At 43.3% G+C, this 26,417-nt stretch overlaps 1 protein-coding gene across 1 annotated transcript in view; it reads right to left on the bottom strand.

Annotated features, from left to right (window-relative positions):
- The window catches only part of LOC126298822 (polypeptide N-acetylgalactosaminyltransferase 16-like), a 535,244-nt gene extending 527,284 nt beyond the window's left edge, over positions 1 to 7,960 (bottom strand). The window contains exon 1 of the mRNA XM_049990289.1: positions 7,616 to 7,960. Coding sequence (XP_049846246.1) covers positions 7,616 to 7,777 — 162 coding nt within the window. The 5' untranslated portion in view covers positions 7,778 to 7,960. The remainder of the gene's footprint in view (positions 1 to 7,615) is intronic.
- Between the last annotated feature and the right edge of the window lie 18,457 nt (positions 7,961 to 26,417).

Here is a 26,417-nt window from a genome sequence, read left to right on the forward strand (position 1 = left end):
CGTAACGATATACGAAGTCACACTTCTGATGATCTGAGCAGCAGAAGTGTGTTACACGCGGAAATAAAATTCCGTTGATAAGATCACTCTAACTCAGATAACGTTGGTTTACTTTAGCTTTTTCTTAGCCGTTAATCTTGCAACACTGGTTACGGAGAAGCGACACCTGATAGCAGAAGCCAGAATCCTTTTGAATTTTCTGTAGTTTCTTCGTGTTATTACTCTCGGTAAACTAACTTTAATGCAATTACAGTAAGAAATACACAGCTAATGATAGAAATGTTGATAACTAATTTTCGTGCACTTTTCTTCTTCTCCTTATGCTTCTGCTTTTCTTCTTGTTCTGTTGGCTCCCTTTGAAGGTTGATTATCATTAGGTGGTTTGGAACTTTATTTATAGATGTTCCACAGACGTACAATTAAACCATTGCCGCATATTTTCGAGCCGTAGTGTCATCCTACCACCAATATGCAGGATGTTAGAGGTTTGACTTCACATACTGTGATCATTGGTACCTTAATAATTACCCACTTCAGTGTGTTAGTATTTTTTTCTGAGCGTCTACCAGTATTTCCCAAACTCGTCACATAATTTACTACCTGATGTTTTTTGCACCGTCGTAATGCGTCACTAACTGGACTACGCCTTTCAGTATAGGCTGATGTACTTTGAGGTACCAACCACCCTAAAACATACTACCACTATTAGATATAATTATTATTCTTCAAATGAAGTAAATACTGCTGTAATTTAGTTCAGTACACTATCCGCTGTCACCAATAAAAATATCTGCAATTATACCCGTAAAACTCTGTCTACTTTTAACGTTAGCTATCCATGATAACCAGCAAGGTATAGCCATTGAAACGTTATTCATTCTTTTATTGACGTCAAACAATCTGAAACTATCTGTAACTTAGTCCAGAACGTGAACTGAGAAAAACAATGTCATAACCGTATAAATTTGGAAATTTGTGGTAAGAACTATTGGACCGAACGGCTGAGGTCATCGGTCCCTAGGCTTACGTACTACTTAATCTAACTTAAACTAACTTACGTTAAGGCCAACACACACACCCATGCCAGAGGGAGGACTCGAACCTCCGACGGGGGGAGCCGCGCAAACAGTGCCAAGACATCTGAGACCGCACGGCTACCCCGCGTGGCATAATAACCGTATAATTTTCGTACTGTACATACCGCATTCTGGAGATTTGTGACTTTGATTTATGAAAAAAATGGTTAATGTTTGTTTTAAGAACCGCTACCCCAAGAATTTGTGCAAAAGACCATTGAATTAATAACACAGCGTCTGATCAAGAGCATGGAGCTCAGTTGGCTGCTACACCCCTTCGTAGCATTCAGTTTTTATCTGAAACTAATGACTGAAAGCAATTAAAAATCAAAACAACGGAAAAGAACACTGTTCATTTTTTAGTCTTATATATATATATATTTCTTTGAGTGTTTTAATTTTATCTTGCCTATCTAAAGGGTGCCTTTTATGCGTTATAAGTAAATGGAAGCACAGATTAACTGTGTTAGAAAAAGTTCGTAAATAGCTCTCAATTTAAGACGGAATGTTGAAGCTGGATTCCCCATGTTATTAGTGTTATCATAAATCAACTTTACAGGATAACTATCTAAATAGACACGAACGCCGAGGATAATATTTCGATGTCCCTCTCAGCATGACTAATGAGACTTGCATCATATATCAATAAAATATTACAAAATTTTAAGGCTTTCGTGGTCACTTGTTGACAAATTGCGTATTGGCTTCTGTCTCGGGTTCTTCGGCCGATGTTCATCTAATGGTTTTACTGACGTTTCGCCAGCACGAGTGGCTGGCATTGTTAAAGCTTCACCCTTCAGTTCACCACCGGCAATGGAGGGTGAAGCTTTGATAATGCCAGCCACTGGTGTTAGCGAAACGTCAGTAAGGTCATTAGATGAGCGTCGGCCGAAGAACCCCAGACAGAAGCCAATAGGCAGTTTTTCAATAAAATATTAGACCGTATACCAGCAAAATATACGCTTTTTTATGTTGACTTCCTTCATTAGACAGAAAATACACTGCTAGAGCTGCTGTGTGTAGCTTTCGCATGGACGTAGATTAAAAATCATTTAATGGTACTCTTCCAGAAGTAATCTCCCGTGACTTCACTGACGCCTTAATGTCAAACAATACATCATTCTCAACGGCAGAAGTTACTGCCAGCATATTTTTGTCACCGCGTATTTATCAGTAATGAAAATAATCCTTTAATGTTCAAATCAAAATCATGAAACAGCAAACACATATGAATGAAATATCATTAACTACAACGCACTATTAAAAATAAGCAGACGTATTCTTGAACCCATCGACGTAGAATAGAGTGCAAAAGCTGTTCATTGAGAAAAATGCTCTCTGGACGGCATTACACAGAATCATTTTCTCTAGTTGCCTATACAAGACTCCAGAAGCTCAATAAGACAAGCAAATTTCAATGAAATGCCTATAACTACTCCGAAGCCCCGTTGAATATCCTGGTATATGGATTTCGTACTAACGCTTTCGAAGGATAAAAAATGACGGCTCAGTTCAGTAGTAATGAAGAATATCACTTGGAAAGATTAGTTTAAAAAGATTTTCAAGCACCCCATAGGCGACTATTGCAAAATACGAAGGCGGGTGTGCATGGAACAGTGTCACTGTCAGTAATGCAATCTGTCACTCCTCTGACCTCGAAGGCACATCTATATCTATACTCTGCAAAACACTGTGAAGCACATGGCACAGTGTACAAGTTATTAGGGTTTCTTTCCGTTCCATTAACGGGAAGAATGACTGCTTAAACATCCTTTTGCACCCTGTAATTAGCTTAATCTTATCTTCGCGGTTTCTATGGAAGTGACATATTCGTAGGTAAGGGTTATAATAGATTCCTAGATTCATCACTTAAAGTTGGTTACAGAAACTTTCTAATTAGGCTATCATGGAATAGTTTGCATCTGTCTTCATTCATCTGCCAGTTCAGTTCTTTCAGCTTCTTCGTGATTTCTCCCACGTGTCCAACAAACCTGTGATCATTCCTGTTGTCCTTCGTTATATCCGTTCAACATCCTTCTTTACTTTACATGGCACGGGTCCCACAGATGAGCAAGATTCTAGAATGGTTGCAAGAGTGTTTTTCGTGCAATATCCTTTGTAGACTGATTATATTTCGGTAGTATTCTACCAAAGAAGTGCAGTCTGCCGCCCACTTTACCCACGACTGAGATTATGTGGTCGTTCCGTTTCATATCCCTACGAATTACTGCATCCAGGCATTTCTACGACTTGACCTATTCCAGCTGTGATTCAATGGTTTTGTAGTCATATTTTTTTCATTTTGTGTAAATCACAATTTTACATTTCTCGGCATATAAAGTAAGTTGCCAATCTTTGCACCACTTTGAAATCTTATCAAGGTCTGATTAACTATCTATGCAGCATTTTCAGACAGTACTTCATTACAGATAACTGGAGCATCTGCGAAGAACCTGACGCTACTATTAATATTGCTTGCAAGGTAATGAATGTACAACATGAACAGCAAAGGATCCAAGACACCATCCTGTGGCACGCTTGACGTTACTTTTACATTTGTCTGTTACTCTCCGCCCAAGATAACGTGCTGTGTTCTCGCCCCCAAGAAATCCTTAATTCAGTCACAAATCTCGCTTGGTAACCCCTCCCCCCCCCCTCCCTTGCTCCCCTCCCCCATATGATCGTAATTTCAGTAAAAGGCTTGTGCATTGTACTCAGTCAAATGTGTTTGGGAAGTCAAGAAAAACTGCTTCTGTCTGACTGCCTTGATCCATGGTTTGTGTAATGTAACTATGTCGGTGCGTGAGAAACAGCGTACTGTAATCGAGTTTCGAATTCAAAGAGTTCGTCCACGCATGGAGCACTCTCTCATTCAGCATGTCAATGCAAGACTATACACAAGCGCTGTGCCATCTGCAAGAATCCTCCATACACTTCCGCGTAGGCCCCATACGATTTTCATCTGTTCCCATAACTTAAAGGACGCCTTCGTGGACTTCACTTTGTTAATGATGAAGCGGTTGAAGCAGAGGTGAGGGCTTGGTTCCGTCAACAAAGTCAAACAGATCAAACAGACTGTAGTGACGGTATCAGCAAACTGGTCGCTCGTTGGGATAATTGTGTTCGCCGCCAGAGTTACTATGTTGAGAAATAAATATGATTACATGAAGAATGAAGACGTACAATTTTAATAACGTTTGTTTTACTTAAACATCTTTAAGAGATTTCACATAAAAATTCTGAAGCAGTACTTTTCAGCATGCTCTCGTAGTTTCGATGTGTAATGTTAATTACTGAAAGCTCAGCATAAAGTGTGAGTTGTAAGTTTTTAGAGTGTATTTCACGTATAACAGTAGAATTCAGTGACAGAACAATATTGTCTTTTAATTTTGAGTAAATGACTTTAAGAGACTAAGATAAAGAAGTGACTGGCAATGAAATCGCCAGTGCATGCGTTAAAGTTTTTCACTAATGATGACTGTGCAAAGAATAAGGAAGTTTCCGCACACAGTTACGTGTTTTCGATTAGTTATCGCATTTCATTTCATTTCAAACTCACAATTTCTAGCTTTGAAATCTTTGACAACAGAACTGTAATTCCCAAAATGTAGTGGGTGTACTGGAAGACTAGGTCGCTATACCTCAGGAGTTTCACAAACTGTTCCGTCAATCACCGTAATTTACCAGTAGGTCATTCTTCCCGGATCGGTTGTCTCTGGCGTTGAGAGCTAACGATCGTGCTTACCTTTATTAAGTTTTGCACTCAGCGTATATAAGAAGCCATCCGATAGTTAAAAGCAATCGAATAATTAATTAATGATTGAAGCTCTGACTCACTTTGCACTTTAAGCAACATTTATTCGTGCCATTATCGGTTACGAGCTGATCATCAGATGGCATGCATTGTTGTTCAAATGTGAGAATCTTTATATTTGATGGCTTAGCGTAACACTGGTTCCTGCGGAGCGAGCAATGCAAATTTCGAATAAAGATATATGACGTTCGATTGTTCCACAGGATTAAATTAACACACATACAAATTACAGAACACATTGGGCCCACTATTTGTGATAATTATGTTTCTGCCTAGTGTTTCAACGTTCAACCTGTGCAACATTTCATTCAAACTGAAGACAATTCTGTAAATGATAAAACTTTGTTGCTGCCTGAGATTCATCGAGGCTAATCGACATGTGGAATTTTTCATGTATGTAGGATACAAATTTGTATCAGCCAAACGCAAAAGTTAAGATTCAAATGCCTGAACAGCAACAAATGATACCCGAAATGAGCTTCGCCATTTGCAGCATGTAATGGAAGAAATCGGTGTTATTTTACGTAATTAGGTTCTGCGTTTGCCGTTAATTGTTTTATTTACTACAGTCTTCCGGTACGGTTGCACCTTTCTTCAGGTGAGACGTAAGTGCTTGTCCGTCTTCGATGTTGACGTTTTTTTACATAACTAGCATGCTTTTACAATCTAAATACGCCCATAACCTCCAACAATCGAAATTCGTTGAATTCCCCAGATCGAAGGCAAATGCCATGGTAGTTCCTTTGAAAAAGACATGAGCGAAATTCCTCATCCATGTCGCATCTGAGCTAGTGCTCCGCCTCTAATGCCCTCATCATCGTCGGCGCGTTAAACTCAGAGGAGGAGGAGGAGATTAGTGTTTAAAGTCCCGTCGACAGCGAGGTCATTAGAGGCGGAGCACAAGCTCGGATTAGGGAAGGATTGGGAAGGAAATCGGTCGTGCTCTTTCAAAGGAACCATCCCGGCATTTGTCTGAAATGATGTACGGAAATCACGGAAAACCTAAATCAGGATGGGCGGAGATGGGTTTGAATCGTCGTCCTCCCGAATGCGAGTCCAGTGTGCTAACCACTGCGCCACCTCACTCTGTTTTCGTTGTACGGGAACGTGTAGTTGTAGCCTAGTTTTATGATTTTTTGGAATATTGGTATGGCTCCCTAGTGCTTAACCCTCTATTGCATGGTGTTGACGTTTGGTAACAAACCATGAATTTACTTATTATGTTAAGGAAAATACTCGTATGTGCATGTTGCAGTCACCTGGCAACACACGCGGTCTGGCTGCATCGAGCTACATTGCGTTTAGCGTCATTATTTTAACAGAAACAGTCGAAAATCGATAACCTATGCCGAAGATCGAGTGTACGTGAAAGCAGCTGAGAGAGTGAATTATTTCTGTCAAACCTAGACAAATTTTTAACCTATGTAAAATAATGTTTAATGATAGCATAAATCATGTTTCTACATCCCTGCAACTGCACAATTGATAATTAATCAATATTTTCGGTTTTTCCGGGTGGCAACAAACCCAAAATGTCGAATACATCAAAATTTCAAGTGACCGTTACAAATAATTAATGACATACATATATAAATATGCCGTAACAGGCAAAGGTCTAATACTGGAAGTGGAAAGAATAGTAAATATTTGTTCGTAATTAGAATATAAATTTTTAATAGTTGTGATAAATACACCGAGGGCACCTTCACACCAAACGAAAGGCATTTATTTTAAAAATTATCTTGAGAAACGATTAGTTATTGAAAAAAGGGTCCTGTCCAATGGAAGGTAAGCATTTATTGAGTATAATACTAGTTATGTCGGCAGATAATTTCTGTGGCTGCGTATAATAAAGGAAATATGTATGTACCGCAGCCGGTCACAATGTTCGAGATTGTTAATCTTATAACATTAATGTATGAGCGAAGCGTTTAGAGACACTAGTGTTCACCGTCAAGTACTGAGTCGTAAAAATCACTCAAACATAATTTACGCTACTGTTATTATTAACTAGACTGTAGCTAACTCAAGAAACTATCGGGAGCGGAAATAATGTTTAAGTAATTTGTATACCTTGATGCCTAATAGTGAGCACTTAGCGCCTCGAAACACTTCGTTGATAAATCAATGCCATAAAATTTTAAACACTTTGACTGGTTGCGGCACACGCATTTGGATGGTTACACAGTTTCATCGCAGTTAGATTAAATACGCGATTAATTCTTCAAAAAACACCATTTGCGCTTTTAGTTGTAACTGTTTTATTATGCTGTTGTAACTTCGGCTTCTGTGTCACTTCCAAGCGTAAGATTTGATGTCACGTTGTGGCATAGAAATAATAATCTTTGCCGCCTGTCGTTGACTCTCTTAAGACTGCATGTAAATAACACGAATATACTCGTGTCCCTGATAACAACCACCGTGAGTGATGCAGCCCAACGAGATCGTTATTTTTAAAGTTCTTCTATGCCATCGTATGACATCAGATCTTACTCTCCAAAATGGCACAAAAGCCGAAAATACAATAGCGCCATAAAACAATGACAAGAAAAAGAAAAATGAAGTCAGTTAAAGAATTTATAGAGGCTGTGGACTCGTTTTGAAAGAAGTTAACGTGATTAATTAATCGTGGTAAGTAACACTTTGCCGAGCGGTGTGCAAAACCAGCGAGAGAATGATAATCCGCACGCGAGATGCTGCGGCTGCGTACACGAGAGTGGGCTACCTTGCGCGTGGCGCGCTGACTGAAGGCGGCGAGCGCGTACAGCAGCAGCAGCGCCCCGGCGGTGGCGGCGCAGGCGAGGCGCAGGCGTCTGCGCGCGGCGCGCATCTCGTGGCAGGCGGCGCGCCGCAGGTACCGCGCGCCTTCTGCGCCCACAAAACTCATTTCCCGCGTGTGCCGCAGGCGCAGCCAGTCGAAGGCCGCCGGCGCACGTCACCACCACCTGGCCGGCATTGCGCGTAGTTCACAGATGGCAATACTGTCCGGCGCGCGCGCCAACAGTGGCGCTAGTGTCGCTCTCGCAGCCGACTACCGCCGAGCGCACTCCACTTCTGCGATGACGTTCGTACCCGCCGGCCGGTCTGCGGCGCACGGCGGAGGGTACGTTGCAGTGTCGTAACAGGGACAAACTTCTGCCGCCGACGACGTCGCGATTGTGGTCAGTGACGTAGATCGTGACTCGACTGCCCTGACAAGAGACGTCTCTCCGTTCGAACGGGAACTTGTAGTCAACAATTTGTACGCAGACCCGGCTCACGCCTGCGACGGCGTACGATCACGTTGCTCTCGGTTTGTGCACATCACCTGCAGTCTCGGAGGAAAGGGGATGGGGTTAACACGCCAGTCAAATAGTTAGCTCAGCTAGTGTACCTGTACAATTTACATGCTGACTCCAGAGAGTCAACGCGGGGAAGAAGTTACTATTTCTGTGCCATAATACGATATCCATCTTATGCTTGAAAATGACACAGAAGCCGAAATTATAATACTGCAATAAAACAGTTATAATTAAAAGCGAAAACGGTATCATTTGAAGAATTACTCGCGAATTTAATTTAATTCTGATGAAACTGTGTGACCATTCAAATGAAATATGGAAGTGTCACAACGAACCATAATATTTTACACTGTTAACTTTATGATGCTGATTTATCGAGGACGTGTTTAGTATACATGTGTCAGTATTGGCACACATACAGAGCAAAAATGAGCGAGACCATTAATGTTTGGAACATTTTAAATATTGTGGCATCCAAGTTAAGCAGGCGTTGTCCAACGGAACGCGGTGTAGGATGCGATGACGACGCTTTCGCGATGTTTTTGATTAATCTGGTTATTCAGAAACAAGAATATTCATTTGACTGCTCAGCCGAAGTTACACTGGATAGAATAGTGGATTAAGAAAACGACTTTATAAGACGATAACATGATTCATGGTATTCAGGATTGTAGTGCTATTGGCAGTGGCGGGAGCAGTACTCCTCAGAGAGAAGTGAACAGTTCTGGTGACTATAAATCCCCACAAGAAAAGAAATCCAATACTGTTAGGCTTTTAAGAAAATTGCCGGAAGAACATCTTGAACGTATGATTACCATACACCCCCAGGTAAAGCTGCGACCTACATATCATTATTGAAGAGGCATCCATCTATAAAAAGCGCATCGAACATCAAAGTTAATATTTGATTATGTGCAGAAAAAAGGCGTGATGAACATCCATTTCGAGGTAACAAGGCAGTCAAGGAATTGGAGATAAAAGGACACCCTAATTCTACATAACGAGGAACGAAGGAAAATGTGTCCATTACCATCACCAGAAATTTTGGGCAATTCAAAAATCAAGAGAAATTGGACACACGAAGTTTAAATGTTCTGTAGCTCTCATAGCACGTATCAAGAAAGAACACAGAGTGTACCACAGACACATCACTGCTTTCGTGACAGCCACATATGTACAGGAAGACCAAGGTATTCGCCAGTCTCGGGCCCGTTTTGCCGAAGAAGTAAACAAGAAAACTCTACACATAGCTACACCGCATTTGGAAACTGTTCAAAGTGGATTTAATTATGAACTAACTTCTGGTGCGACACTATTTAGAAACGGAGAAGAAATCAACAGTCATCTCGGTTTAGTCTGCGCACAATACAGCTCGTGCAATAGATGTTAGACTTTCAACGAGTGGACGCCTAACAAAAGAGCTATAAATTTGTCTTCAGAAAAAATAAAACTTTCGACGAGAAAGTTGAAAAGGCTGTTGAACACAATTTCCCACGAAACATACATTTGGAGGATAGCACAAGTGGGAAAAATTTAAAAGGCAATTAAAAATTCTTTTCGTGAATTTTGTTTATGACAATGTCGCAATTAACGGAAGTATACACTACTTTGTGTTTCTTGGAGTGCTCTCACGGACACGACAATAGTAAATGATTCATTTGTGGGTAAAAGCAATGAATGGATGATCATTCCACCAAAAGCAACAAAATACGTACAGCCTTTAGATTTACGTGTCTTCTAAGAATATAAAATATATGGAAGAAGGATAACAGACTCTATAAGGACTTTCTGCAGTGGCTTCGACACTAATTAGGAAATAGAATTTTCATTATGAAAACGCATTCTATTACTGACAACCAGCTACAGTGGGCAAACTAAGAGCAGTTGAATGCTTTCATCATTCTAATAACAATGCTATGTAAAGCTTCTAAACCAACATGTGTTGTCACTGCCCTTCGCCTTTGTGGCCGCTTCAACTCTACTGGGAAAATTTCCGGTGAGGTACCTGAATGTCTGTGGAGGAATGACAGAGCATTCTTCCTCAACAACCGAAACCAGACGAGGTTGTGGTGCTGGACGCTGGGGTGTGGAGCGAATTCGACACCCCATATGTGTTCTATAGCTTTCAGATTGGGACATTGGGCATGTTATTGTCCACAAACTATTGTCTCGAATATACCGAACGAGTTCGTGCAATATTTAGCACTCTGGACTCTTATTCGGGAGGACGACGGTTCGAGTCCGCGTCTGACTTGACGGATTTAGGTTTTCCGAAATTTCCATAAATCTCTCCAGGTAAGTGACAGGATGGATCATCTGAAACTGCACAGCTGATTTCCTTCCCCATCCTTAAATGACCAATCCAGGTTTGTGCTCCGTCTCTGATGATGTAATTAAACGGTACTCTTTCTTCCCTTCTTCTTGCCTTACCGACGCTGCTTTATGGCAGGGTGCCCTCCCGTGCTGATACAATCATAGTATCCGAACTGCACCTCTACTTAAGCAGTACACAATTTTGAAGTGTTCATGGGACCACACCCTAACCACAACAATCCTCCTCACCATAACACTACCTCCGTGCTTCACTGTTCGCATTGCACACGATAGCAGGTAACGCTCTCCAGAACCCAAATCCATCCATCGGATTGGTGCACGGTGCAGCGTGATTCATCGTTTCCACTCATTCGCCATCCAGTGGCGTCACTCTTTGCGGCACCTAAGCTTCGTTTAGGTTGAATGTATGGCATATGAGGAACTGCTCGACCATTATGCCTCGTTCTTTTTACTCCCTGTGCACAGTCATTGTGCTTGGTGGATTGCCGGTAGCACTTTGGAACCCACGAGTGATTTCTTACGCTGATTTCATACGAATTTTTACAGCCAACTTCCGCAATGTTCTACAGTCCGTCAGTACATCAAGTCTGCCTGGTCTTGCTTTAGCTGTAGTTGTTCCTTCGCGTTTCCCCTTTGACAGATACGTTAGCAACAGTCGATTTGGGTAGTATTAGAAGTGTTGAAATGTTCCTGATAGGTCTGTTACTCGGGTGACGTCCTATGGCTAGTCCACGTACGAAGTCACTCAGTCCTCCTGCTGTTACTTCTTTGACAACGCAGTACTCCACGTTTCATTTATTACCGGCGCACAATGGGCCAACTCTCTTTAAAACGTGGACATAATAGAAAAATGGATACAAAATCCCACAAAATAGTCTTCCTTTTAGAGTGTATGGGTCGCTGATTGACAATTCGTCGGAATAACGTAATTCAAAATGGCGGATCCAATTTGATGGATCAAAAATTATAGATTTAGCGGATTCGAATAAAACTTAGGGTATGAAGTATTTTGAGGTCGATGATAACGCATTAGGAATCGAAATTGCCTTACTGAAATATTTTATTCAATATTTTACGCTTTTCAGTTGAAATCGTCGTCACATTCTTCACCTGTATCACTACCGCTTTCAGCAGCGTCGCTGTCGGGTTGTCCACTGGGAGATGGTTCGAAAATCAGTTCTTCTACCTCACGTGGCATCTACTCATCTTCCTCAGCTGTTTTTTTCTGTCATCTTGAGACGAGCGGATACGAAGATTCCAGAAGCCGATGGCAGACATCATCCATTGTTCTCTCACGGTAGTATTTACGTGTAAAACTTTCTCGGTGACACTGAATATCCTTATTCCCAGCTTACTGGGCAACTTCAGATAGCCGACCAATCGGCAACGGAGCAGTTTCGATTACGGCTTATCTGTGCATCAGTACTATATACAGTGATGTCGGTATCGGGCATATCGCAGAATATTGCGAGGCTGGTGAAGCTGGCATGTGACTTTCGAGAAATATACATTTTTTACAGAGTTCGTGACGGATATGCTACAGTTCTAGAGTTATCTTTACAAAATTTGAGTAGTTCTGCGGAATTTAGCAAAAAAATAGTAATCAGGAAAATTGTAATCTTCCAAAAAATTGTTTGATACATTGCGAAAAAAATTATCATCACAGTTCTGAATAGTTATGCAGAAAAACCCTAATGCCATTTTTTGTGCAAATAATAGTTTATGAAGTAATTGCAATAATAAGGAATAATATTTTTACCCTGTGACATTGACGCATGATAGAAAAATAACTGACCAGTAAAAACGCATAAATATGCGCACTCAAATACAGTTGAACTCGATAACTATACTATTAAGGTAGTAGGAGAGCCACTTATAAAGGTGGAGCGACGCAGAAGTAATTTTGCAGCTAACGATTTCGGGTGGTAAGTAGTTTAGTTTAAGCCGATATATATCATTACACCATTTAAACATGTCATAAACATACCCTTTGTAGTGCTACGTATCTTATTTTATCCTGAGAGTTGAGCAAGATCGCTGTCATACATTAAACAGGCCCCACAAACAATATGCGAAAAATGTGTCCGATACATTGTTTACCGGCGGCTGTCACGGCACGTCTATCGACTTGTGGCTGGAATGCCACCGCAGCAGTGGACGAGTATGCACCAGCGCAATCTACAGAAAATTTCGGAAGTCGCACCCTTCCCTGTTTCTGTTCTGTGCAGGTTTTGGAGGAGTTGGCCCACTGTGCGGTTGGCCACCTCTCGTGACATCTAGCGGTAAATTCTGCATTACACACAGGTGTCTGTATACTTTGGATCAGATACTCTATCTGAAGCACTGGCTCAAGGCCTCGACGATACTGAACGATTAGCGACCTGATGTTTTTCTCGATTCAGCAGTTGCTGCTGTTAATGCAGCAGCAGTTACTTCCGGAGATCCTTGTTTCTCATTTACATCCTTGTTACTTGAACTGCACACATTCTATAGGCACTCCTCTGCATCATACTACATCAGTAACAAAGCACGCTGTCTTGTCCACTCCATTTCAGTATCAGTTTCACAGAACAGTAAACCGAATGCATAAGCCGATGGACATTGAAAGTATAAGCAGACGCAAAAATAGGCGAACTAAGGGGGCTCAAACACACTCAAACGCCAGCGCCCTTGATCTGGGCTGACTCTGGCACAGATAGCTGTTTCCGTGATTCAAACATGTTTGCAAACATTGATCAGCAGTAGTTACCGGAAAGAGTACCGTATCGAGAGGGCGCAATAGCTGACAGATTGAAAAAAAAAGGAAAGGTGATGTCAGAATTAACCGCGAGAGGTACATAAGTTCTCTCACCCCTCATGTTCCTATTTTCTGCCTACGAGAACAAGCCTTTCCCTCGCCCTACAACTGTACACCCACGCTGTTGTCACAGTCTCACTCTTCCACGAAAGCGTGCTGAAAAGTGATGCCGCGAGTTTTTTTATGTGAAACTCTCAAATTTTTTTAAATAAAACATTTGTTAACATTCTGTATCTTTGCGCTTCACGTCTACATATTTATTTCGCAGTGTGGTCACCGTTGAGACGAACACATTTCTCTCAACGAGAGATCAGTTTGTTGACACCGTCTCGGTAGAATGTTTGACTTTGTTGACAGTCCCACAACATGTTTGCACCGCTTCATCACTATCAGTGTGAAGTCCTCGAAGGTGCGTTTTAAGTTTTAGAAACAGATGAAAATCGGATAGGCCCTGATCGGGACTGTATGGAGGATGATATATGATAACGAACCCAAGACGCCGGGTTATCGCAGATTTCGCAGCGCTCGTATGCGTTCTGGCATTTTCATGCTAAAGGAGAGAGTGTTCTATGTGCGGACGACGTTTTCTGCGGTTAGAAACTCGACTGTAGCACGCTGTGCCTCACGAACAGACATAGTTACATTATGCACCGTCATGTTACACGCAACAGTTCGGAGCCATCTAGCGTTCGAGGGTTGTAATTTGCGTCATCGAAGCGGGAAAGTCGACCGAGCAATATGCATGACATGTAATACCACATCCGATAATGAGAACAGAATAAATAATTCGGAGGCTCTACTTTTCAGCACGCCCTCGTAGCTTCATACATAAACTACTACTACTCAACAAACGTCGATAGCTAAAATGGTTTATGTGACAAAATGCGCTTGTTTCACACAGCTGCCGCCTACACAGCTCGTTCGTGTTCAGCATGGAATCCTTGTTGCTACTTCGCTACGGTAATGCAGGATCTGAAAGGACGACGAACCGGTGCTGAATTTGACGGAAGGATTTCGATTTTTGTCGACTGAGGACTGTGTATGGTGAGCTGCGAAGGTAGACGAAGCCAACAAAATACAGGGGAGTATATACACTGAGGTCAAAAAAGTCATGGGGTACCCCCTAATATCGTGTCGCGCCTCCTTTTGTCCTTTAGTGCAGCTACTCAACAACTGTTTTGAAGTCTCCTGCAGAAATATTAAGCCATGCTGCCTCTACAGACGTCCATAATTGCGAAAGTGTTGGAGGTGCAAGATTTTGTGCTCGAACTGATCCCTCGACTATGTCCCACGAATGTTCGATGGGAATCACGTCGAGAGATCTGGGTAGCCAAATCATTCGCTCGAACTGCCCAGATTTTTATTCGAACCAATCGCGAACAATCGTGGCCAGGTGACATGACGCATTGTCATCTGTAAAAATTCAATAGTTGTTTTGGAACATGAAGCCCCTGAATGGCTGCAGATGGCCTCCAAATAGCCGAACATAACTTTTTCTAGTCAATAAGCGGAACAATTGGACCAGACATCCCAGTTCATTCCATGTAAATACAGCCCATACCATTGTGGATCAACCACCAGCTTGTACAGTCCCTTGTTTACAATTTGGGTCCATGGCTTCGTGGCTCTGCGCCACACTTGGACTCTACCATCAGCTCTTGAAATCGGGACTCGACTGATCAGGCCACGGTTTTCCAGCCAGCTAGGATCCAACCGATAGAGTCACAATCCTGGGAGAGGTGCTGCAGGCGATGTGCTGTTAACAAAGGCAATTGCGTCGGTAGTCTGCTGCCATAGCCAATTAACGTCACATTTCGCTGCACTGTCCTAACGGATATGTTCCTCGTATGTCTCACATTGATTTCTGCGGTTACTTCACGCAGCGTTGCTTGTCTGTTAACACTGACAGCTCTCCGCAGACGCTGCTGCTCTCCATCGTTCACTGAATGCTATCGGCCACTGCGTTGTTCGTGATGGGGTTATTCTCGAGACACTTTTGACACTGTGGATCTCAGAATACTGAATTCCCTAACGATTTCCGAATACTGCTCCGAAATTTTGGTTGGGACGACCTACTGTGTGAATAAAAAAGAATTGTAGAATAAGTTTTCTGTGGCTCATTAATTATACTATGCGAGTTGCTAACCGTTGTGTCTTCAGATAGTATGATTCTGTTCACCTAAGTGTACCGTGCTTACACCTATTTCCTGGGTGGGCGTGACAGGTATTTCCTCCACGATGTAAACTCCTTTGTTTCCCTCTCACACTGCCCCGCATTTTGTAAGAATGCGAATTCATAATGTCGCTCGTATAAGGCAGCTGACTGCTTTGTAGTATACCAAAACAAGTTAACTGTCGAATAAGATTGTCACCACTAAGCCTTATCACCTACAAAAGAATGAAAAATGTTTGGCTCATCGCCATGTCAAAGTCCTAACAAAGAAGTTGCACGTCTAATAACGTGTTATCGTGATCATTCTGTCACGAGCCACAACAATATCACCTTAAGAGCACAGAACCCCAAATGAAGTTTCCTGCAACGATTATCCTGATACTTACCCACATGTTACTCCTATGACTAAATATTGGTATTGTGAAAGATATTCTATAAATAATACACATGGTAGCGAGTATAGTAATTGATCCATGCGTTGTACGGCACTTCAGCCAGTGTTGTGCTGCCCCCGGGGCACGTCCGGCGACTATGAAGATGCACTCAGGAGTGAAGTTCTGTCCCACGGGTTTTAGCGGTCTAGTGTCCGTATTGCACCCAACCATTCGATTTCGAACTGGACTGACAGGCAATCGCAAAGTTTCCAACCACAAGCCAGTCCTCTTCTCCTTGTTGCAAAACATTAATATTTTATTACTTTTAATAGGAGAGATATGTCTCCGTTTAAAGAAGTCATTATATTCCCCTATTTCTTTTATTTATTAAAACAGATTGCTCACTGTGCTAATAAATGTAGTTCCAAGAATTGTGATATCACGCCATGATAGGATCCACAGTTACGGTGTCCTTTTGAAAATCTCCCTCCACTCGAGGGATAGTTGGTGACCGAAATTGCCTGCCAACCCAGCAACGGGTTTTTGCCCTTTCTCCTTCTGGAAAGTGCTGCCCTGGAGTCGGCTGGAAATTCTTCATGCCAGATTGGTTCAAGCACGTCTTACGATCTCGTTATCTAAAAAGTCGAATTCTCCTGAAAGCAAGGGTATGCTCTGCTACTGCTGATTTGGCTGCATTACTTAAGCATCTGGTGTGGCAACACTCTAGAAATAGCACTGACGAATGCTTACGTATTAAACATTCTGTTGTTATTCTAGCGCAGATGAATCTCTGACATATGTCAAAGCATCAAGTGTTAGGTTTCTTTGCTAATCGCTGAACTAAGCGTTTAACACGTGTAGCTCTTGTAACGAATCTCACTGGACCGTTGGGTTCGCTGTGCTTAATTTTTATTAAACTACACTCCTGGAAATTGAAATAAGAACACCGTGAATTCATTGTCCCACGAATGGGAAACTTTATTGACACATTCCTGGGGTCAGATACATCACATGATCACACTGACAGAACCACAGGCACATAGACACAGGCAACAGAGCATGCACAATGTCGGCACTAGTACAGTGTATATCCACCTTTCGCAGCAATGCAGGCTGCTATTCTCCCATGGAGACGATCGTAGAGATGCTGGATGTAGTCCTGTGGAACGGCTTGCCATGCCATTTCCACCTGGCGCCTCAGTTGGACCAGCGTTAGTGCTTGACGTGCAGACCGCGTGAGACGACGCTTCATCCAGTCCCAAACATGCTCAATGGGGGACAGATCCGGAGATCTTGCTGGCCAGGGTAGTTGACTTACACCTTCTAGAGCACGTTGGGTGGCACGGGATACATGCGGACGTGCATTGTCCTGTTGGAACAGCAAGTTCCCTTGCCGGTCTAGGAATGGTTCAAATGGCTCTGAGCACTATGGGACTCAACTGCTGTGGTCATTAGTCCCCTAGAACTTAGAACTACTTAAACCTAACTAACCTAAGGACATCACACACATCCATGCCCGAGGCAGGATTCGAACCTGCGACCGTAGCAGTCGCACGGTTCCGGACTGCGCGCCTAGAACCGCGAGACCACCGCGGCCGGCTCTAGGAATGGTAGAACGATGGGTTCGATGACGGTTTGGATGTACCGTGCACTATTCAGTGTCCCCTCGACGATCACCAAAGGTGTACGGCCAGTGTAGGAGATTGCTTCCCACACCATGATGCCGGGTGTTGGCCTTGTGTGCCTCGGTCGTATGTAGTCCTGATTGTGACGCTCACCTGCACGGCGCCAAACACGCATACGACCATCATTGGCACCAAGGCAGAAGCGACTCTCATCGCTGAAGACGACACGTCTCCATTCGTCTCTCCATTCATGCCTGTCGCGACACCACTGGAGGCGGGCTGCACGATGTTGGGGCGTGAGCGGAAGACGTCCTAACGGTGTGCGGGACCGTAGCCCAGCTTCATGGAGACGGTTGCGAATGGTCCTCGCCGATACCCCAGGAGCAACAGTGTCCCTAATTTGCTGGTAAGTGGCGGTGCGGTCCCCTACGGCACTGCGTAGGATCCTACGGTCTTGGCGTGCATCCGTGCGTCGCTGCGGTCCGGTCCCAGGTCGACGGGTACGTGCACCTTCCGCCGACCACTGGCGACAACACCGATGTACTGTGGAGACCTCACGCCCCACGTGTTGAGCAATTCGGCGGTACGTCCACCCGGCCTCCCGCACGCCCTCGCTCAAAGTCCGTCAACTGCACATACGGTTCACGTCCACGCTGTCGCGGCATGCTACCAGTGTTAAAGACTGCGATGGAGCTCCGTATGCCACGGCAAACTGGCTGACACTGACGGCGGCGGTGCACAAATGCTGCGCAGCTAGCACCATTCGACGGCCAACACCGCGGTTCCTGGTGTGTCCGCTGTGCCGTGCGTGTGATCATTGCTTGTACAGCCCTCTCACAGTGTCCGGAGCAAGTATGGTGGGTCTGACACACTGGTGTCAATGTGTTCTTTTTTCCATTTCCAGGAGTGTATTTACAAGATTATAAAATTTTATAAATCTGCGTAGAAAGAATTGCAGAAAGGTAGTTTTCCAGGGGGGAAGGCGCGGCTTTGGCACTGCTGCCAGGGATGCAGGATCCTGTCGCTATGGCCGGTAGCGGATGATACGTTGTAGTGGCATAACGGAGGTAGCTTCGCGTCCAGTGAAAACTTCAACTTCACACTCCCCTCCCCATCCCTAAATAGTGAAATCTCATCCTTTTTGTTTAATTCTCACCGCTGCTGAGCCTGTTTACAGAGTTCAGTACGGCTTTAAGCCCACTTCACACCAACGACTGACTGTTCAAAATAAACTAATCACGGTGGGTGCACATCAAATGCCCAAATGTAAATGAACCGCTGACCGAGAAGCGGATCCATAGCAGGGGGGTTGTACCAGCACGAGCTCAATGGGCCCCTTGAATAAAAAAACTGTCCACTTGGCCTGGAACTCTTTGGTACACAAACCAGTCACTTGGTGATATTATATTGTGTTTAAAAACATCTGATTTGTGATTCGGTTATAATAATGGCCCAAAAAAGAGACAACATACCCGTGCCCCACTCCTCTAAGCCAGTTGGGTGATGTATAAATGCTTTGGTGGCCTGCTTGTCCAGAAACTTTGACATTACTGCAGATGTGTGAAAATGTGGGGGAAATTCAAAGGAGCGTTACCCTGCTGACTGAAATGTCTTAATTTCTGTAATTTATGACCCAAAAAAGACGTGATGACTGTCCAGACACTTTGGCATTACAGTGGATATGCAGAATTCAACTGATATAGAATGCATCTACTAGAAAACACATCCACACAGTGCTGATGTGCAGTTGTAATTTTCAGAAAAAATTAAAGGACTTGTTCTCACATGATCAGTGTGCTAAAATACGTTACACTCCAGTTACTGACACGTTATAACTTTTAGAAGCACATAAGGAACTTGTTCTCAAATTATCATTGTGTTAAAATACATCGCACTGCTCTTACCGACATATCATAACCTTCTGAAATATGTAAACATCTTGTTCTCATATTATTGGCGTGTCAAAATACTTCACGTTGCACTTAATTGCGTGTTATAATTTTTTAAAAACGAATGTGCTGTAAGGAGCAAGTGTAAAAAAATTCGCACTTCAGGTGATGGTCGTTGCACAGATTAGTGACACGTACTTGGCTGGCAACTTGAGTGGCTTATGTGTTACCGCTGCAGACACCCCCATTCTTACACAGGACTGTGTGGTGATCACTCACCTATTAACATGCTGGGCAGCAGGAAGTCTTCTGTGCATATGAACAGTCAGTTCACTCAAGGTACAGCAACATGCTACTTGTACATGCACAGAGGTGAAGAGGCTGTCGACTCATCGCAGAGGCCAGACAGATATCTCACTGAGCCACAGCTGCCGACTCGTAAGACCCGCTGTGCATCACAGTCCAGGAAGTGCAGCATAATTTCATTTCATCATATAGGCTGCTCTTATTTTAAACAGCACATCCGACTCTTCCCGTATAAACTCCAAACACAGTCTAAATAATACAAAGCAGACATTTTCCAATTTTTCACCTCTATCAGAAATTATATGCATTTGGATAACTAGCCGATATAATGCACACATTCTGTATGATAATGGAGAGTGACAGGGACGTTTAATAATAAATACTCGAAATTTATAGCCTCTGGTAAATCTCCCGTGCGCTATCAACCCTCCATACAGTAGCAGGAATCAATGTGTAATACATCTGCATAAATAAACCATACATATATCCAACTATCCTTCAGTCAACACTTGCAATGAAAACAGTTGTATCAACACCCTCTTTTGCTACTGATTGAAAAAATGGCAGGAAGTTATCCCATTGGCCACATTTGACCCCCATAAACGTACAGAAACTATATGCCAGTATATCCTGCTTCTCTCCAGCACTCGACTACATGTAATTCGAGCTATACAGCTTAAGTCCATTTCAGTGTTAGTCCAACTGTCAGCATTAGAAACTGTAGCTATGAAGCACTCTTAGGATAAACCAGGTGATAGTAACGAAGACTGCAGGTGCACTCATTTCAGTAGTGACAATATTCCTGTTATATGTCGAAAATAATCTGAGTGCGTGTGCCTGTTTTTGTATATAGTCATGATCTAACGATTTTCTTTGATGTTATAGACTGCAGCATACCATCACCAATGATGGCATGTAAACACTGGACCTCAATCTGTGCTCCAGAGTGAGGTGGCTGGTTGGGAATCATTGAACAAGCGTTGCTAATAAATTAAGATTATGATCATAATCATACATATGTTAACAATTATTTTTACAATTATTATTTGATTTAAAGCTTCTCTTTCCTGTAGGAGTTTTGAATGATGGTGTCAGATGGGATAGATGGGGGTATTATGGCTGAGCGCAGTCACTGTCTGTGTGCTCCCAGAGTGTAGACACTATGGCGAGTCTGCTGGCTCTCTATGTGGTTAGCTCCTGGGACTCTGAGAGAAGGCCAGTTTGCCAGCTGCACATCATCTCTATCTGTGTGTGTGTGTGTATGTGTGTGTGTGTGTGTGTGTGTGTGTGTGTGTGTGTGTGTGTGTGTGTGTACAGTGTGACCCAATAGTCCATTAACATTTAAAAATACACTAATTCACAGAGCAACGTAGGTAGAGAGGTAAAACTTGTCACACATGCCTAAAATGACATTCGGTTTTAATGAAACAAAAAAGTTAAAAAACAATCTACAGCTGGCACTGGACAGCAACATGTGAGTGATACAGCATGAGAACTGTGTATAAAAGGAACGATAGTGAGAGAGGTAGTCAGACGTGCTAGCAGACATGGCATCTTGACTTTACCAGAAACGGCACTTTTAGTGAAGCTTTACTATCAGAATGGATAATCTACTATTGCAGCTTTACGATCTTGTCGCCATAAGAAGGGTATTTTTATGGATAAAGGTCCCATCACAGGTGTTGCTGTGAAGAAAATGACTACAAAGTTCAAAACACTAGGTTGTTTATATGATCGGCCCCATAGTGGGCAACCAGACCCAATGCTGCTGCTTCTTGGACAGTTCAGGAAGAAATGGAGACTTTTGCGAGTTCATCTCTGCGTGGTGAAGTCGGCGCTAGTGAAGTTTTGTATCACAGCAGCATTCCACACACTGCTCTCTGCAGAGCACACGGGCGTACCATCCAATGCTATCTGTCATCATGAAGTATTAGCCACTGATTTTGTGACGTCAAGAGCATTTGAATTGTGGGCACTTCAGAATATGGGGGAAGATGACAATTTGTTGTCTAACATGTTGTTGACCTATGAAGCCCATTTCACACTCAGAGGGTCTGTCAACACCCACAACTGCAGAACTTGGGCTACCAAAAACTCTAGAACCACATGTAAATAGAAAGTGGAGGGGGAGAAAGGAGAGGAAAGGAAAGGAAAAGGATTACTGATGTCAGCTGCATTGGGACATTATGCGGAATCAGTGGCTATGAGCAACAATGTGTGCCGAAGCGGGATTCGAACCCTGGATCACCTGCCTACTAGGCAGGTGCATTAACCACTGTGCCATCCGGGACAACTGCGCAGACTATCGGAACAGACCTCATAGCTAAACCACATTCCTACAGAGTGCCACTATCCGCAGTCCCTGTTCATTTCCTTCATGCTCGCTATTCTGAGATCAATGCAAGAGGTTGGACGCACTTGTGCATCTGCACTGAGGAAGGTGGATTCATTACTCATCATCTAGACAGGCCAATTCCTTTGGTCTCTCTCCTCTCCACCTTCAATTTACATATAATATATCACAGTTGTGGATTCCATATGGTGTCTGTCCTTTCGGACATGTCCAGATGAACAGACACCACACAGTAATATAATCCTAGAACTGCCATGGAAACCCCAGTGCATGACGAGAAAAGTCATGGTGTAGCGCGGATTTATCACAGCAATCATGATTGGATCCTTTTTCTTTCAGGAAACACGGGATGCTCCATTTTCAGCTGTCAGCGCAACAGATGCGAGATATTCTGACATGTTACGGAATTGCCTCACTCCAAGCCTGGCTGATAGACACCTGCTTGAAGGTACGACTTTTATGCTGGATGGCGCTCCACCCCATATTGCTACATACATGAAAGACCTATTGTTCACATCCTTTTCTGAGGGTTGCGTGCAGAGCTTCCACTTCTGTCATGCTTGGCCTCCCAGGTTCCCATACCTCAAGCCATTGGTTATAGGGTTACCTGACGTTACAAGAGTCGTCTGGCCTCATTAGGGTCGCAAAAAGACAACATCTGACTATATTTTCTCACCATACCTACTGATATGTTGTACAATTCTGTTCACAACAAGCAGGGGAAGAGGTGGTTTCATTTACGCCCTTTATGCCACTGTGTCGGTACTGAGGGCGGTATGTCTGGAATGCTTTCCTCAGCCACCCATAAGAAAACCGCACGAATTCAATGCTGGTCATCATGGTTCTAACCTCCATCACAGAGGCATCAAAAGGAGAGGTGAAGTTTATGGGCACTCAACGCTGAGGTTATCAGCGCACTTACACATTGTAAAAGAAAGGAATACAGGTAAAATCATATGTTGTCACATAGTGATGAGGAAACCTATAAAATGACACTTATTCACTCACTCCGACCTCACTCGCATTAACCAACACAACCACTCTACCTCACAGTTCTTAATCCAACGGAGAATGGTGAAAGGTGCTATACGTGGGATTAAAACAGAAGTAAATCCACAGAAGAGATAAAAGAATGGCACAGGGAAATGTGACTGGCTGACCACTTATAAGAAACGTGTGTGGGTGAATCACCCTTTTAACACATTAAGACCATCACCCTAAAATTTGAGGAAACAAGTCGGACAGATTACAAAACTTTGAAACTCCAACTACATTAATTTCAATGTCACTTAAAATAGATTGCAGGTCTGTCGACAAATGTACCACTACCATCTGGTCAAAAGCTAAAACATAGTCTAATAAAATGTGTCGCACAGTGATCTATACACCACAAGCACCACACATTGGAGGGTTGTCACGCTGGAGCAAGAAGCCATGTGTCAGAAGATTCTGGCCCACACCTAGATGAGTAAGGAGGACCTCATCCCATCTGCGAGGCTGGAAGAAGATCCATCACAGCTTTCTTACTAGATGTAACTTATTATCAGTCACTTCCAGCTACTCGTCTTCCCGTTGATACATAACTCTGTACCTCAAGAGTAAGGTGATACCTTGCAGAGGGATACCACATTGAAAAAGCTGAGGATCACTACACACCTCCTCAGCTGCTACATCCACCCTTTCGTTCCCCACAATACCCATGTGTCCTGGTACCCAACAGAAACATACCTGTTTCTGGCCTTGTTTCCATGTGCCGACCCCTTGCTGTCTGAAGCGTTGCCAGCCCCAAGGGTGATGTCACAGGATGCCACACATTTGCACGATTGCAGAGGACAGTTGTAGGCACTTTGAAGTCAAATCTCAAACTTCTATTTCGCAAAGGGAGACAATTATGCATTTAGAAAAGTGACTCTTTAATTGTGTTGCTCAGTGTATTAGCAAATACTGGATACAAGTGTTGTCATACCAACGAGAGGTATAACTTAAATCTTAATGCCAATTCACATTGAAGTGAAATGTATGGAATACAGCGTTACTGTCACTGCTGGTGTGGTAGCCAAAAGCAATCTGCATTGTTGTCAAATTTCCTCTCCCTCCCCCATCCTGGTATAGTGTTGTAGTGGTAGATGTGGCAACATTACAATTTAATTATACAAATTAATCAATTTAAACCGAGCGAGGTGGCGCAGTGGTTAGCACACTGGACTCACATTCGGAGGACGACGGTTCAATCCCGCACGGCCGATTTCCTTCCCCATCCTTCCCTAACCCGAGCTTGTGCTCCGTCTCTAATGACCTCGTTGTCGACGGGACATTAAAAAAATAAATTTAATTATCCAAATTAATCAATTTAATTATGCAAATTATCCCTCCTCTGCCCCCTCCCCTCCCTTCCTCTCCAATCCCCATCGTCCATCTGCCTTATCGGCAGGAATTTCGAATTTTCGCGGCAATTCTGAATTTTCCCGATAAAATCGAATTTCGAGAGAATTTCACGGTAAAATTCATTTGTGCATTCAGAGGACGTAACATTAACAGAAATTATTGATGGAAATTATTTATAAAATGGAAATTGTTTATAACATGGAAATAAGGTGTAGAAAACGAAAAAATTCAGAGGACGGAAATCGGGAAATTATGCATTACAGAGGACATAATTAGCAATCAGAGGACTGGGATACTCTTCTTTAACTTCCGGCCATATTGTATAGTGCAGTTTCACCATAATTAAGACACTCTGCAGTACGCTGCCTGGTGCGAGCGCACTGAGAAAGCAATGCCTTGACTCCATCCACCCAGCATTGGTGTTCGCAAGTGAATAGGCCTTGTCTGAGCACAGAGCCTGCTAGCTGCATGTCAGCAGGTCCCCTCCCGCCCTTTTCCACCTCCTGCTAGTGGTGTGCTTGGCTCCAACCCTTTCCTGCCTCCTACACATGCTCTGTGCCGCCTGCCTGCTAAGCAGCAGCTGCCTCACATGAGCTGGGGGGGGGGGGGGGGCCTTGATCCACTCCACACTGCCTGCCCCCTACCATGTCGCAGCAACCCCAGGTGACCTTAGCCAGTCCAGTCCACCTGTAACACAATGAAACAGTCCGCAGCCAGCAAACACTCCCACCGAGACAGGTAGCAATCAAAGGGAAGCAGCAGACGATTGGAATGCGAGCTGAGCCACTATTTCTGAAGCACGCAGCAGTGGATGCCTGCTGCACCCTCTAGAATGAACAAAAGACTTGTATTTGAAAGACAGCAGCTTCCTGCCACAGCTGTGCTCTGACCAACAGAGACATCTATTTAAAAGAATGCAGCTGATTGAAGTCAGCTGTCAAAGACTGATTTCGAATAAAACAAACTTCCTACCAGCAAACAATGATGATTCCAACCACCTGCAGCAGGAGCTGAGGAAATGCTATGTTATCCGTTTGTCACAGAACGAACAAAGGATGTTTTTCAAAAGATAGCAGCTCTATCGTCTTTTCCAGCAGCATGCAGCCACTTGCTGTCAAACAAAGGATGTATTCAAAAGTTCTGTCTATCTTTTTGCCCAAAGTGAACAGAGGGTGTTTCTTTTTAAACATAGCTCTCCCATCACAGCAACATTCTGTTTCCTCAGCCACCTACACCAGGCATAACCCACACTGCTTGAACAAGAAGAAGGCATGTTCCAACTTACCAGAATGGCCTTCTGAATTCCTATTGGTCCTGTGAAAAATAGAGGGTGGAGCCTGAAGGTATATAAAGCCCAACCCCTCCACAATCATTGTCAATATGAATTTGGCATTGTCTAGTTGAGTTGGTGTGCTCATTGCAGTATGAAACGTTCAGCCAGTAGCAGCGCCAGTGGCAGAAGTGATGGGAAATGCCAAACCTTGGAGTAATAGCTCAGAATCGCCTTGTAAATCTTATTGAAAAATTATGAGTTCAGACTGCGACAGTTAAAAAATGTTGTCTTAGTTTTCAAATTTTTCGAGATCATGCTACATTTTCGTGACAGTATCTATACGAAAAACAACAGCTTCCATAACAAGTAGTTATGAAAGTTCTCTTTCTTGCTGTTACAGCATTCATTACCGAAATTCTCGCCGACCTAGAGTTTTGGCAGGAAGCTGAGAAGCAGCCATGTAAGTACATCTCCAAATTCTGTGCGTGTGATAGTTTACATGTTCAGAAAACGGCTCTTGATGTGTTCAGATCGTAACAAGCGTTAATAAATGTTTTGGCCTTGCTGTTGCAGCATTAGAGCGGCAGCTGACCGAACTTGAGGGGCTGCTGGAAGCCAAAACGCAGCAGCATCAAGCCACACATCAAAAACGTGAGTGCATTTGTAACATGTTGCTGTTCGACAATTTTTTTTCACCATCTTCAGTTGTGAGAGACATATATTCGTCGTTGTTGTAG

This window comes from Schistocerca gregaria, chromosome X (assembly GCF_023897955.1).
Source record: "Schistocerca gregaria isolate iqSchGreg1 chromosome X, iqSchGreg1.2, whole genome shotgun sequence".
NCBI classification, from domain to species: domain Eukaryota; kingdom Metazoa; phylum Arthropoda; class Insecta; order Orthoptera; family Acrididae; genus Schistocerca; species Schistocerca gregaria.